General features: G+C 41.4%; 2 protein-coding genes across 3 annotated transcripts in view; both read left to right on the forward strand.

Annotated features, from left to right (window-relative positions):
* LOC121548895 overlaps positions 1 to 14,966 on the forward strand; it is a 53,899-nt gene that overhangs the window by 21,237 nt on the left and 17,696 nt on the right. The gene's annotated exons all lie outside the window — the stretch shown is intronic.
* On the forward strand, positions 12,755 to 14,353 carry LOC121548903. Of its 2 annotated transcripts, none has more exons than XM_045210165.1 (5): positions 12,755 to 12,947; positions 13,114 to 13,170; positions 13,330 to 13,464; positions 13,712 to 13,900; positions 14,099 to 14,353. In XM_045210165.1, the coding sequence occupies exons 1-5, from the start codon at positions 12,836 to 12,838 to the stop codon at positions 14,314 to 14,316; spliced, it is 711 nt and encodes a 236-aa protein (XP_045066100.1). In that variant the 5' UTR covers positions 12,755 to 12,835; the 3' UTR covers positions 14,317 to 14,353. The 2 variants fall into 2 exon arrangements, with proteins under 2 accessions (XP_045066100.1, XP_045066101.1); XM_045210166.1 differs by having other exon boundaries at positions 13,715 to 13,900.

The following is a 14,966-nucleotide window of genomic DNA, read 5'->3' on the forward strand; positions in this document are numbered from 1 at the left end:
TGATATTTTTTTATGTTATAAACTAGAAATCAAATATTTTGGTTGCTCTAAAATGATATCTAATTCTTTCCAAAGGAAGTTGACATGCAGTATGTTAATCTCTTCTCAGGAGACAAGCTGTTGTTGCAATTTCCTCAACATCTGCTGCTGCTGTTGTGACATTATCTGCCGTGGTTTTCGACCCTCCATTGTATGTCTTACAGAGGACCAGAACACTCCCCTTATAAGATAAAGAAGTGTGTAAACAGTATTGCATAAATACTGCTATTGCATAAATACTGATATTGATTCTGATACTTCCCCCTTACTGAGCACCATACACATTGTGTGGTCCTTTTGTAATGCATCCAATGACTATAAATGAAATCAATTGCAGAAAGTACATTTTCTGATGATTATTACATTTTGTGATTTATTGTTTTCATTATTAGGGGAAATGGACACATGAACCTCAATCATCTGAAATTAGGCTACTATAACATGTAGTGGTATATGCTCTTTCCAAGCCGTGTACCTGTATATTTACTTTATGCATAGGCCTAGGCTACAACATCAAACATAAACCAAAAATGTGTGCTTAAACAAACATGATATAGGAGTCTGATTCTAAGATCAATGGTACTTAGTACAATCAATAGATTGATAATGACTGAGATGGTTATACCTGTGATAAAACAATCCAATAATTCAATATTACAAACTGGGAAGTTTGGTTCCTGGATGTTGATTGGCTGAAAGCTGTGTTATATGAGACATTTTTGCCGCGTTCACGTGCTGGTCGGAATTCGGAAATGTCTGACTTGCTAAGTGGTTGAATGCGGCACATGTATAACTACAACCAGTTAGCAAGTCGAAAATGTCAAAGTTTCTCAGTTCCGACTAGCATGTGAACGCGACATATAAACCGGGTAGTCTGGGTCCTGGATAATGATTGGTTGAAAGCTGTGGTATGTCAAACAATATACCACGGGTATGACTTGTTTACTGTTCTAATTATGTTGGTAACCAGTTTATAATAGCAAAAAGGCACCTTGGGGGTTTGTGGTATATGGCCAATATACCACGGCTAAGGGCGGTATCTTTGCTCTGTTCCTAAAAACAGCCCTCATGCTGCGTTTGTAACCAAGTTGGAATTTAACACATACGACTGGGAAAAATCCACTTGACCGGCCCTCCAACTGGTCATTACTAGTGGGAAACTGGTCCATCATCCTGAGCTCCCACTTCTCCCGCATGATGACCTCTAACGTCACCTACTAAGGAAATGACCTCTATAACAGCATTTTCAACAGTTAAATGCAAAACAAAACAATTCATGAAAAGCTATCTAGTAATATGGTTTTTTAACTATAATTTGTTTACAAGCATGATAGATGTACTTTTAGTTTATGGTTTACGCAGCTTGTTGGCCATTAGCCAATCACCGTTTCTAAACGAGTTTGAGGCACGTGAATGCATCCACTGGTAAATTCCCACCTCCCACTTAGTTATGAACGCATCATCAGCTGTGATATATTGGCCACATACCGCACCCCCTCGGGCCTTATTGCTTAAATAATATACTGAACATGCCTTAGACAAAAACATGACTATGCCTAATATATGAGTCAATGAACTCACAAATTCATGCAGATTATTTTTGTTAAACCAATCAATACTTGCATTGTGTAATGCTATTTGACCTTGTCAGAAAATTGGGTATTGTTGTGACATGAATGACCTGTTGTGCAAGAAAACAATAAAAACGAATAGATAAAGGATGCGATTTATTTTGTCAAAGCCATAGAGACGGTCGGGTGACGTGTAATGAGTTGAACGTTATCCCCGACCAACCAATGGGCTGTGATAGCCTGCTGACACTTTCACTTTCTGATTACTAGAAATCAGGAGGACGTTTCTGAAAGTACAGACACAGACCACCTTCTCGTGAAACCTGATTGTGACTAGTTTGTTTATTATCTGTGTTGGTTGACGTCGTGACAGTATTATGCGGTAAATAGACTACGAACGGGTAATCTTAATTTGTGTATATTTTTCTAGTATGGGCAGCCGATAGTGCAGAACTAGCGCCCATGCACTATCGTCTGTCTAGGCTTGGTATGCATTTTGCGAAGGTGTGTCAGGCAGGGGAACGATCACGCTGAGTAAAGAAAGTGCATGTTGTGGAGGATACTATATAGAGAGAGGGAGGCTCTGACAGTGAGGAACTGGTCTGCATCAGTACAGGTCACTCTCAGGGCCAGAAATGGTTTGTGCAGCTAAAACAGAATAATAAAAGACAATAATGCCCGTTTGACACAGGGGCAACATGTTAAGAGTAGGAGAATGAAAGAGAGAATATCATCAAATACCCCACTACAGGCAAGCAACACACCGCTGAAACTGTACTCAGGAGAGTTAATTTGGTAAATGGGGCGATATCACACAGACAGTGTCATTAAGGGGGTGAAGCACAAGCTACTCTTTGAAGTTGTGAGTCAGACCAAAACCCACTACTCTCTGGTTCTACTTGTGAGCGCTTAGGAGTCATGACTGTCACAATTCCAGGGGAGCTAAACAAAGTGGAGCAGTGCCCCAAAGAGGCATTGAGCGCATATTCTGACGTTTTCAATGATCCAGTGGAGTCTGTGCCAGGAGATGTCCACTTACAGTCTGGTCTCATAGACTAGACGTAACATAGTAAATTTAAATCCGAGACACTCAAATTAGTATATGTTATGTATGGTATTGTTACATAAGACAGATGGTTACTTAGGGTGGTTTGTCGGGGTGGGTGTGTAAGGTGAACGTCTAGCAACTCAAAGGTTGCGAGTTCGAATCTCATCATGGACAACTTTAGTATTTTAGCTAATTAGCAAGTTTTCAACTACTTACTACTTTTGAGCTACTTTGCAACTCCTTAGCATGTTAGCTAACCTTTCCCCTAACTCTAACCATAACCTTAACCCTATAGGTATCCCTTACCCTAACCTTAACCTAACTCCTAAATGTAACCCTAACCTTAACCCTAACCCCTAGCCTAGCTAACCTTAGCTAGCAAGCTAACATTAGCCACTTAGCTAGAATTTGTAACATAGAATTAGTTTTTTGTAAATTCGTAACATATAGTACGTTTAGCAAATTCCTAACATATTGTACATTTAGCAAATTCATAACATATAATACAAATTGAAATTCATAACATATCATGAGAAATGGATGATGGACATCCACAAAATAATACATACCATACGAAATGTAACATATCATATTAATACGAAATGCTCTGAGACCAGGTTGCCACTTTGTAATGGCAGTGGTGGAAAAGTACACAATTGTCATACTTGAGTAAAAGTAAAGATACCTTAATAGAAATTGACTCAAGTGAAAGTCATCCAGTAAAATCCTACTTGAGTAAAAGTCTAACAGTATTTGGTTTTAAATATACTTAAGTATCAAAAGTAAATGTAATTGCTAAAATATACTTAAGTATCAAAAGTAAAAGTATAAATCAATTCAAATTCCTTATATTAACCAAACCATACAGCACCATGTTCTTATATTTTTAATTTACGGAGAGCCAGGGGCACGCTCCAACACTCAGACATCATTTACAAACGAAGCATGTGTTTAGTGAGTCCGCCAGATCAGAGGCAGTAGGGATAACCAGGAATGTTCTCTTGATAACTGTGTGAATTAGACCATTTTCCTGTCCTGCTAAGCATTCAAAATGTAACAAGTACTTTTGGGTGTCAGGGGAAATGTATGGAGTAGAAAGTACCTAATTTTCATTAGGAATGTAGTAAAGTAAAAGTAGTCAAAAATATAAATAGTAAAGTAAAGTACAGATACCCCAAAAAACTACTTAAGTAGTACTTTCAAGTTTGATTACTTAAGTACTTTACACCACTGTGTAATGGACTCGAGGTCGCCCCTGTGCAATATGCACCACGGAATGTGCCTGTAGCCTTGAAGGCATGAGTGAAAGCCCAACTACATAAACATGAGCGTTATGGACATGTCACCCCAGTGACTGAGCCGATGCCCTGGCTAAGCAACATGGTCGTGGTTGCCAAGCCATAAAATATCAGATGATGTATGTACCCAAAGCCCCTTTATAAGGCAGTGAAAAGGTCTGACTACCTTATGCCAACATTAGAGGATGTATTGTAAACTGCCCATGGCACGCGTATTTACACTCGTGGGTGCCAGAGATGCCTATCTCCAGTGTAAACTTGATGAGGACAGCATCCGGATGACTAAATTCTGGACGCCATGGGGAGGATGAGATGGCTGAAACTTCCCTTTGGCGTGTCCATGGCCCCCGAGATCTATCAACGTAAGCAACATGAACTGCTGGGGGACCTTCGAGGCATCGAGCCGATCACAGACGATATTCTTGTGTCTGATGCGGGGACTCTGATGAAGAGGCGAGCGTCAACACGACAACAACCTGCGCACATTGATGGAGCGGTGCAGGGAGGTGAGGCTCAGGCTCTGTGTGTAAAAGCTGCAGTTCAAGCTGAAAGCAGTTCCGTTTCATGGACACATACTATCCTCTGAGGGACTGAAAATAGACCCAGAGAAGACCTGGGCTGTACTGGACATGCCGACACCCACTGATGCCAAGGCAGTACAGCGTTTCATTGGCTTTGTGACATACCTGGCAAAGTTCCTGCCAAAGCTGTCTGAGGTGTGTGAGCCACTTTGCCGGCTCCTGGACAAGGACAGTGTGTGTCACTGGGTGCCTAAACATGACCAAGCTGTACAGGAAATAAAGCTCCTGGTGTCGTTCACACGTGTTCTGAGGTACTACGAAGTCTCGAAACCGGTCTCTGTGCAGAGTGGTGCAAGCAATAATGGATTACATGCTGACTGAACCGGCTCCGCATGTGAGTCTGCATTCACCATCATGCGTGTGTTGATTTTGTCTACCCCTCCCGACGCATTCAAGACATGCAGGTTAAAATACCAAAAACCAACTGTAAACCAACTATATTCATTTGGGGATAGGTTGAAACACACATTAAACATGGACATTTAGCTAGCTTACCTTTTGCTAGCTTATTTGTCCTGGAAAATGAACATTGGGTTGTTATTTTACCTGAAATGCATAAGGCCCTTTTTTTTGCTGGATCTTTGTTGAATTTGGACCCTTGTTGAGTCATACAAAATCGGTGAGTCATACATGTGGGTGCATGCTCTGTAAAGTTGCGTCAATTCAAATCTGGTATAGGACAAAAAGAGGTCAATACACGTCTTCTAAAATAGACTAGTATTTTAATTAATGCAAACACTTGAATGGTAAATATGATGTTCGTATATACGGGCCCACTGAAAAACCACGCAGGGCAGTCAGAGAACTGATCTTTTGTTATAAGTTCTTCTTTAAATACTCTGACCGAGATAGTTCCTGCTCCCTGCTGGGCCTGTCAGAGTAGAGGCTGAGTGTGGTTTAAACTTACCCAACCTATCGATGGCGCACAGGCTGGTCCCAGTCCCTTGGCGCTTCACTGTTGCCAGGCATTAGTTGTTATCTTTACAACTTGTCTCGAGTCAGCAACCTCAGACATAGTTTTCTTCTTCATGTTGCAGTACTTTGTCCTTGAGCGGTTTAACAAAGAGGCTGTGTGTGTGAGTCACAAGCCTGTCTCAGCCTACCCCCTAACGGTTCCTCACATTAATCACAGCTTGTTATGTTAAACAATCTATATCAGTACAGCACAAACCTATTATGTTTAATCATTAATGTATTCTTTCTAAGCTAGGCATCACATCTAGTTATAAGAAAATAGATTTATTTGTAAAGTGGTTATCCCACTGGCTATAGGGTGAACGCACCAATTGGTGAGTCGCTCTGGATAAGAGCGTCTGCTAAATGACGTAAATGTGCCCTTGAGCAAGGCACTTAACCCTAATTGCTCCTGTAAGTCGCTCTGGATAAGAGCGTCTGCTAAATGACTAAAATGTAAATGTAAATGTAGATCCCCACAGCTCCTAAAAACAAATGAGGAGATGGGAGAGGTGGGACTTGCAGCGCGTCAAGTGTCTAAAATAGAACCTGGAAACGCAGATGCACATTTTATTTCACCTTTATTTAACCAGGTAAGCCAGTTGAGAACAAGTTCTCATTTACAACTGCGACCTGGCCAAGATAAAGCAAAGCAGTGCGATAAAAACAACAACACAGAGTTACATATGGGGTAAAAAAAACATAAAGTCAAAAAAATACAACAGAAAATATACAGTGTGTGCAAATGTAGCAAGTTATGGAGGTAAGGCAATAAATAGGCTATAGTGCAAAATAATTACAATTAGTATTAACACTGGAATGCTAGATGTGCAAGAGATTATGTGCAAATAGAGATACTGGGGTGCAAAAGAGCAAAATAAATAACAATATAGGGATGAGTTAGTTGGGTGGGCTAATTTCAGATGGGCTGTGTACAGGTGCAGTGATCGGTAAGGTGCTCTGACAACTGATGCTTAAAGTTAGTGAGGGAGATAAGAGTCTCCAGCTTCAGAGATTTTTGCAATTCGTTCCAGTCATTGGCAGCAGAGAACTGGAAGGAATGGCGGCCAAAGGAGGTGTTGGCTTTGGGAATGACCAGTGAGATATACCTGCTGGAGCGCAGACTACGGGTGGGTGCTGCTATGGTGACCAATGAGCTAAGATAAGGCGGGGATTTGCCTAGCAGTGATTTATAGATGGCCTGGAGCCAGTGGGTTTGACTGACGAACATGTAGTGAGGACCAGCCAACAAGAGCGTACAGGTCACAGTGGTGGGTAGTGTATGGGGCTTTGGAGACAAAACGGATGGCACTGTGATAGACTACATCCAATTTGCTGAGTAGAGTGTTGGAGGCTATTTTGTAAATGACATCGCCGAAGTCAAGGATCGGTAGGATAGTCAGTTTTACGAGGGCATGTTTGGCAGCATGAGTGAAGGAGGCTTTGTTGCGAAATAGGGAAGCCGATTCTAGATTTAACTTTGGATTGGAGATTCTTAATGTGAGTCTGGAAGGAGAGTTTACAGTCTAACCAGACACCTAGGTATTTGTAGTTGTCCACATACTCTAGGTCAGACCCGTCGAGAGTGGTGATTCTAGTCGGGTGGGCGGGTGCCAGCAGCGTTCGATTGAAGAGCATGCATTTAGTTTTATTAGTGTTTAAGAGCAGTTGGAGGCTACTGAAGGAGTGTTGTATGGCATTGAAGCTCGTTTGGAGGTTTGTTAACACAGTGTCCAATGAAGGGCCAGATGTATACAAAATGGTGTCGTCTGCGTAGAGGTGGATCTGAGAGTCACCAGCAGCAAGAGCGACATCATTGATATACACGGAGAAAAGAGTCGGCCCAAGAATTGAACCCTGTGGCACCCCCATGAGCAGTTTGGATGAAATGACTGACTGACATGTATATGTACATTTATTTTGCACTGCTCGGTGGTGTGGTCGGCATGTTAGGGCAGTGGTTCTCAATCCTGGTCCAGTGGTGCATATTTTTGTTTTTGCCTTAGCACTACACACCTGATTCAAATCATCAACTCATCATCAGGCTTTGATTATTTGAATCAGGTGTGTAGTGCTAAGGCAAAACCAAAAATGTTTACCCCTTTGGGTCTCCAGGACCAGGATTGAGAACCACTGTGTTAGGGTGCTGCTTAATGCAACAGGGACAGCCGTGGTGTTTGCCTCGCGAGCATCAACGCCAACGGAGCAAAACTCAACTCAAATAGAAAAGGAATGTTTTAGTATTGTATTTGCTTGCCAGAGATTTCATCATTATCTATATGGCAGAGAGTTAATAACAGCTGAGACAGACCATAAGCCGTTGATCTTCAAGAAGCTGTTCCTCTGTGCAGTTGACATTAGCCTTCTAAATCTAACTACTATACATATTGAACTTCCATCCTCTCAGGCCAGGGGCACAACATTGTATGAATTATTGGTTGATCAGAATCGCCGTTATAATCATTGGCCAGTACGGAGAATTAAGTAAACCACAAGTCCAAATCCCTATCTCCATCCATGGCTAATTTAGCAAAGGGACCATTTTAGCTAGCTAGCTAGCTAGCTAGCCACTGAAGAACAACAACACAACAAGATGCAACAATTCAAGTTGTTTCTGTTAATGATGTATGCTCTCAAAGTGATTTGATAGGAGAGACGCCAAATCCAAGCTGGCTTCCCTTGACACTTTTTTTTTTCTCGCCAGGACCATTCACAGTTGAGCCCGTTCAGTTTAGCTCAACACTGATTGTTAAGGGAGTCCAAATGCTCGCTGGCTTCCCTTGCATTCAATGCTACAGGCAGCAACAATGTCATACTCGTTTGGACCAGACAGCATCAGACAGATGGCCTACACGAAGAGAGACAGAGGGGCGCTGTTTCGCTTGCTCGGATGCTTTCTCCTGTGAGATACATTCAGCCTCTTGACAATTGAAGGAAAATTACGAAAGATAAATTATTTTATACATATATTCATATTTTGTAAAGAAAATTGGGGAAGCCTGGCTTCCCTTGGCGTCCACAAATGCACGGCACTGTGAATTAACAGGTTATAAAGAAACAACGCAATTATCACAAAACATAGGTTGTATGATGGCTTTTTTTCTTGCCTACCCAGTGATTTTACCCACGCACCGCTACTGGTGACACCCATAACCTAAGAGGGCTTCAGCAGGTTGGGTGCCACCAGTAATGACTTGAGTGCGCAACATCAGACTCTGTGCAGGGCTACTGTCCATCCCCTCTGTGGGCGTGTTGCACCACTGCAGTATAGCTGACCATATGTCCATACCGTCTAGCTTGGCCCTCTTGCATGAGCCTTTCACTCTCTTGACAGCTGACTCTGCCATTCCATTGGCTCGTGGATGGTGAGGGGAGGAGGTGACGAGTGAATCCACACTCTGCAATTGTTATAAATCTGGCTTAATCATAGCACCCCCCCATTCTCCATGATTACACAGCCTGTTTGTCCATGACTGGCAAACTGGACTTTGCATCGTGTGACGACCGTGTCAGCTGACACGTCTGGCTCCACCTCCCAGTAATCTGCGTAATGATCAACCATGATCAGGAAGTCCTTTCCTTGCTTTATGTTGGCCAGGTCGCAGTTGTAAATGAGAACTTGTTCTCAACTGGTTTACCTGGTTAAATAAAGGTGAAATAAAATAAAAATAAAATATGCAAAAAGGTCCATGCTCAATGTTTGCCATGGGCGCTCTGGGATGTCATGTGACATCATTGATTCATTTTGATGTGCTCGTGCATATTCATTATAGGCTGAGCAGTTGGATACATGTCCTTGACCAATAGTCTCTTACACTCAAAGATGTGTCCTCTTTCACAGCTGGTCATCCTGAAAGAACTACTGACATTAAGTCCTGTAAGTCCTCATCCACCTCTGTGCACTATAAGATCTGGCGGAACCTGTGGTTTGGAACATTGCATTTCTGTGCCTGCTCACAGTGTGCTGTGGTTTGGTGCATCTGTCCTCCTGCCTTGTGTTGTTGCTCTGCTCAGAGCGTTGCTGATGTACATTTCCGGCCCAGGCTTTAAGGTGACACCCAGGTTGTAGTTTTGCAGCTGCATTAACATACCTTGGAAACGCTTAGGGAGCTAACATTGCCCATGAATGGAAGTTAGGCTAGCGAGCAAGCATTGTAGCCAGGTAGCCTAGGACAACAAAAAATTAAAGCGTGTGCTGTCTGACAGGGTGATAGACCATTTTGTCAACATGAAAGAGAGGATAGCATTGGTGTTTCTCTACAAGTAGGGTGAGTCAACATGTTTTTCTACTTGCACGATGCACGCACACACACGCGCACTCAGAAATCAGAACCATGGACAGCCACATCATATTTAGCTTATGTTGATTGGACTAAATTGTTTTCGGTATCTTTTAGTTGTCACTGTATTAGACGAAGCAGAGGTGATTTGATGATGTTAAAATGTTTTAGTTGAAATGGTGCTGGAATAGTGGAGGCAGCTCCTGTTTTCTTTGCGACTTGCGGTACCTCTCTATGGTTCTAAATCAATAGTTGTTTAGTGGTCCGAAAATGTCGGAAACATTAACTTGCTTAACCATGCTGTAGGTCTGTTATATGCAATGGACTTCACCAGACAGAGGTTGCTGTCCGGTTTTGTGTTAAAACAAAGGTGTGGTTGAAATGTATTCTGCCACTGTGTCTTCTAATTGTCTCGGCCTTTAGGACTATATATCACGGTCGCAAGGCATATGAATTAACAGCAAACAATGCAAATATTATAACACATACAGTGTAGGCTGTAATATAGCTTTGGCTTTCCCAGTGATTTTACGCACGCACCGCTACTGTTAATTCATATGCCTTGCGACCATGATACCTGCTGTGCATCTGCGTAGTGGCTGTCTGTCATGACCAACCAAAAGCAATAAGCTATGGACTTTGGGGGGAAGCCCATTTTATACTGTTGGGGTATCAAGCTTGATTGCAGCTTGAATAGAGGATGCTTTATGTACACACCGGTACACAGGGGACACGAGTGTATTACCGGGAATGCACATCAAGCCTAGACGATAGTGCACATCTATTGCCCCTGCATTATCGGCTGACTAGGCTAATATATCTTGCCTCAGCCACAATCGATGTAATTATGTATTTCAGTAACAGGCAATCCTGTGTGTGTGTCTCTGCAGCGTCAGTGAAATACAGCCATTAAAGAGTGTAATGATGCTGCAAATGTTCAATCTGCCTCTCTTTCCTAGATTTGTATTCCTCACGAGAATTTGCAGTATTTGACGTCCCACTCATCCAACACTCTAAACAGTGACTGTTTCTCCGTGGGTCTTACCTAGGCAGCGTAATAAAGGTCCATAAACAGCAGCAGGTGAGTTTATATTTGTAATTTTTGCATCCACTCATGGCCTAATGACTCTTCCCTTGCCCCAATCAGTGAATTCGTAATTTGATGGCCCAGGCTTATTGAATTGTGCAGAACGTTGATAAATGTACCTTTTACAGCAAGGAACAGTAAGGAAAATGTATTCTCTGGGCACAATGTATTTTCTATCTGAAAGTGTTGTGACGTTGTATCAGAATAGGCCTACCGTCCTGAATCTGTTATCGTTTCAAGATCAGAGCAGAGGACATCAAATCCTGTTTCCCTACAGCAGCATCAGTGTGACAATACAAGTATGAGTCAGGTAACTACAATGAAATCATACAGTTAGCTAAATATGCTAAATATGATGTGGCTGTCCATGGTTCTGATTTCTGAGTGTGCGTGTGTGTGCGTGCATCGTGCAAGTAGAAAAACATGTTGACTCACCCTACTTGTAGAGAAACACCAATGCTATCCTCTCTTTAATGTTGACGAAATGGTCTATCACTCTGTCAGACAGCACACACTGAAGTGTCCTCGCAATGAAGAAGCAATTAGAAAGATTTTGGAAATGCTAGAAATACATCCAAAGGTAGTTCACCTTTATTCGATATGATCATTTAGATGAAGAGGAACATTGTGTCCCCAATTAAATGGGAAAAAGCTAGCTTGAGTTTAGAATAGTAACGTCCAGGGAAATAACACGTAGTTGTAATACTCCTCATGCACACTTACCTGTATGTGTACTGTGTATTTTAACTCAGCTGCAGGATGATGAGTTCTGGGAACTAATCAGAGCAGAAGAAGCCAGTGATGCCCCTGAGCTGGAAAACCTGGAGGTATGTGTGGTCTAATTTCAGACTTTGCTACTTGGTCAAATTACGAATGACAGGTCAGAGCAGAGGGAGGTGGTCAGAGCAGAGGGGATCAAATCCTGTTTCCCTGCACTGCAGTGCATCATTGTGACAATACAAGTATGATTCAGGTAACTACAATTAAATTATACAGTAAGCAGCTGTGTAAGCCTGTGAACAATAATAATTAGCCTATCAATCTCTTCCTCCTAGCCAAGGATAAGTTTGGAAAAGCAAATCAGGAGCTTCTCACCAGATGCAGCATCTGCCCTTGCAAGTAAGTTATCATATCTCACTGAGCTTTATGCATTGTATCGTCAGTCGTTGTCAACTGGGTTCCTAATTACATCATATTTTGTTTTCAGGAGCTGGAATTAAAGAGGACATTGATATTCAAGAGTTAACAAGAGATGATCTGAACGAACTTCTGCCAGGCCTCGAGCATTTCAAACTTAGAAAGAGGATCAGTGAACTTCTAACCAAATCTAAACAGGTTGGTATAGCCCCAAAAGCTTCTATGGCTACTGTACCACTTTGTGGGATCATTCAGGATAGTTAATAGAATGAATGTTTTTGATTCAATGTGCAATTCCATTGTATGTACTAATCCCCCCATGTTTTCTCAACCTTTTTTGTTTCTTAGGACGCAGCTAAACCTATCGATTTAATTATTTACGAGGTTAGGGACTTCATTTCAGCTGGTGTCATGAAGAGTAAGTCCCTTTTCAAGGACTTTCAGCATAGCTGTCACCCAATACATTTGTGGTGTCTCTTTGGTTGTAATTGTAATGTTATGCACTGGTCACTTTCTGCTTACAGATGCACTTGTTCCTGGGGGAGTGTTACATGGCTACGTCCCTATTCTTAGAGATTTGGAGAAGCAGCTTGCCAAAGCCCTGCACTTCATTCAGGCACATGTTGAACTACTTGAGAGCTACAATAAAGAAGAGCCCATGGAGGCTGAGGGCAATGCTGTGTCCCCATCAGTTGACTCTGCTACATCAGGAAACCAGCTCATCCTTCATGAATCACAAGACATAGATAATGGTATAAAAATTGTAAACACGTAGATTTCATGAATAGTATAATTTTGTTGAGAAGTTAAACATTCAAGACATTCACTATTGGGACGTTAATGGCGCTCGAACACAGTCTTGTCTTAGTTTGGAATTACTCAGTTAACAGCCCCAATCTTCAATATTTTTCAGTACATAAAAAATCTGTTAAAGGCGCTTCAGAACGACCAGGTAACTCAAAATCTTAAACACAGCACGTTATCAAAACGTAAGAATTCTATAGATGTTTTTAAACCCTTTTACAGCTGGCAAAGCCAACCACAATGACTTGCACAGACTCACAAGAATGTGCTGCAAAAACATTGGATTTTCATTCATAATACTTTGTTGTCCTCAGCCTTAGGCGCTGTAGAGACCCACCCCAAACGACCAAGAACAGATGTGGATGACAAAGGTCATTATCAAAGCCTAAAAACTGTTCAATGTCATTCAATCCTTTAAAGTATCATTCATTTCTAAGTAAAAAAATAGATGTAGCAATCACTGATTGCCTCTTTAAGGAATTGGAAACAATAATGTGTTAAGAAAGTTTGATTTGAATTGCTAATTTCAGATAGGTCCTCATCCGTAGATGGTAGCATCCAGGCCCAAAAAGATAAGGAAGGAAAAGAACCTGGAAGTTCGTGGAAGTTCTCCCACTTCTTCAGTGAAACTCTATTCAGAGGAAATGAAACAAAACATTTGCCAGGTGAGATTCTTGGGATATGCTTTGTACTAATCGAAAATCATTTGTTCATGCATTTCCTGTCAGTCCACCGTTCATATCAATCTAATTGGCATAAATCTCTCCTCCCCTCTCCGCTGTGATAGCTGACGTGTGATTAGCTTTCTAGCGTGAAATGACTGGAATGGAAATCCACCACTTTTCTTTTGTATGCAACATCTTGGGGATATACTGTATGTAGTGTTGTAATTTAATTATGTTTTGTTTCAAGTAGTTAAAGTCCATTCGCAAGTGTGTGGGAAAACCCTGAACACTCACCTTGCACTCATGAAACAAGTGGATAATCTGGGACTTAAGCGAGAGGAGACCAGTGCAGAGGACTGCCAAGTCATGATGGTCTTCTGTCCTGTTACATCTCGTGTGGGAACTGACATTGAGGCTGCCATGAGCCAAGTTCCAGGTAGGAAAGCCTTTTGAGATTACACCATGATAGTTAAAGTATTCCAGACCGAAAACAATTGTCAATACTACTTCTATCATGGGATTTCATTTTACTCAACAGGATGTATTGGTCCATGTTGTAGAATTACTTTTTGTCTCCAAATATTTTTTTGTGGAAGTACTTTTCTAAAGATTGCATCGTTTTGTCTCTCAACAGGTAACAGAAATGCCATTCAGGTGGTGATGCACCATACTTATGATCAAAACTTTGTCACAAGCCGGAGATCTGCATCTTACCACAATAACATAGTGGAGGAAGTGAATGTTCTCTTCCTTGACTCTGTGGGACTTCTGCGTTGTAAAACAAATGATGAAGCAGTGACTCTCATACATAAGGCCTTACAGAAATACAACAGCAGTACTTACAGACATTAAGTGCCCCATTGTGGCAACACAAAGAGTCTGAAGTCTGTAACAAGATTACAACGCCGCCAACTTTATTTAAAAACCAAAAATTCTACAACTTCCAACCAGGGCATTGTTGACTCAGTCTAGTTTAGAATAAAGCATATCACAATCTGTGTAGTGAACCAAATGAAAGATTATCTTGATACTCATTAAGGACAAAATTTGACTTATCCCTCTAGAACCTCTGGTGTGAGTGAATCATTGAAGATGGGATGCCTCATATGTATTTGTGAATTTCAGCTTGTTCTACTTTTAGTATTAGAAGCACTTATTGTTTAAGGTGTTACCTACTTTGTGACATTATGCCTCAATCATCAGAGATTGAAAAGTTGTACCTACAGTATAGTTGGACCTACAGTATAGTTGGACCTACAGTATAGTTGGACCTACAGTATAGTTGGACCTACAGTATATAGCCTCGTTATTGGTATTTTCTTTTTTCTTTTTATTTAACTTTATTTAGTAAATATTTTCTTAACTATTTTTCTTAAAACTGCATTGTTGGTTAAGGGCTTGTAGGTAAGCATTTCACGGTAAGGTCTACACCTGTTGTATTCGGCGCATGTGACAAATAAAATGTATGAGAATTTGTTGCTTATGAATGTTCTGAATTCTTC

The sequence above is a fragment of the Coregonus clupeaformis genome, chromosome 33 (assembly GCF_020615455.1).
Source record: "Coregonus clupeaformis isolate EN_2021a chromosome 33, ASM2061545v1, whole genome shotgun sequence".
Classification (NCBI taxonomy): Eukaryota; Metazoa; Chordata; class Actinopteri; order Salmoniformes; family Salmonidae; genus Coregonus; species Coregonus clupeaformis.

Coding starts and splice junctions, on each gene's coding strand:
- LOC121548903 (XM_045210165.1), top strand. CDS start 12,836: ATGGCGCTCGAACACAGTCTTGTCTTAGTTTGGAATTACTCAGTTAAC. Junction 13,171..13,329: donor AACAGATGTGGATGACAAAG/GTCATTATCAAA, acceptor TGCTAATTTCAG/ATAGGTCCTCATCCGTAGAT. Junction 13,901..14,098: donor TGCCATGAGCCAAGTTCCAG/GTAGGAAAGCCT, acceptor GTCTCTCAACAG/GTAACAGAAATGCCATTCAG.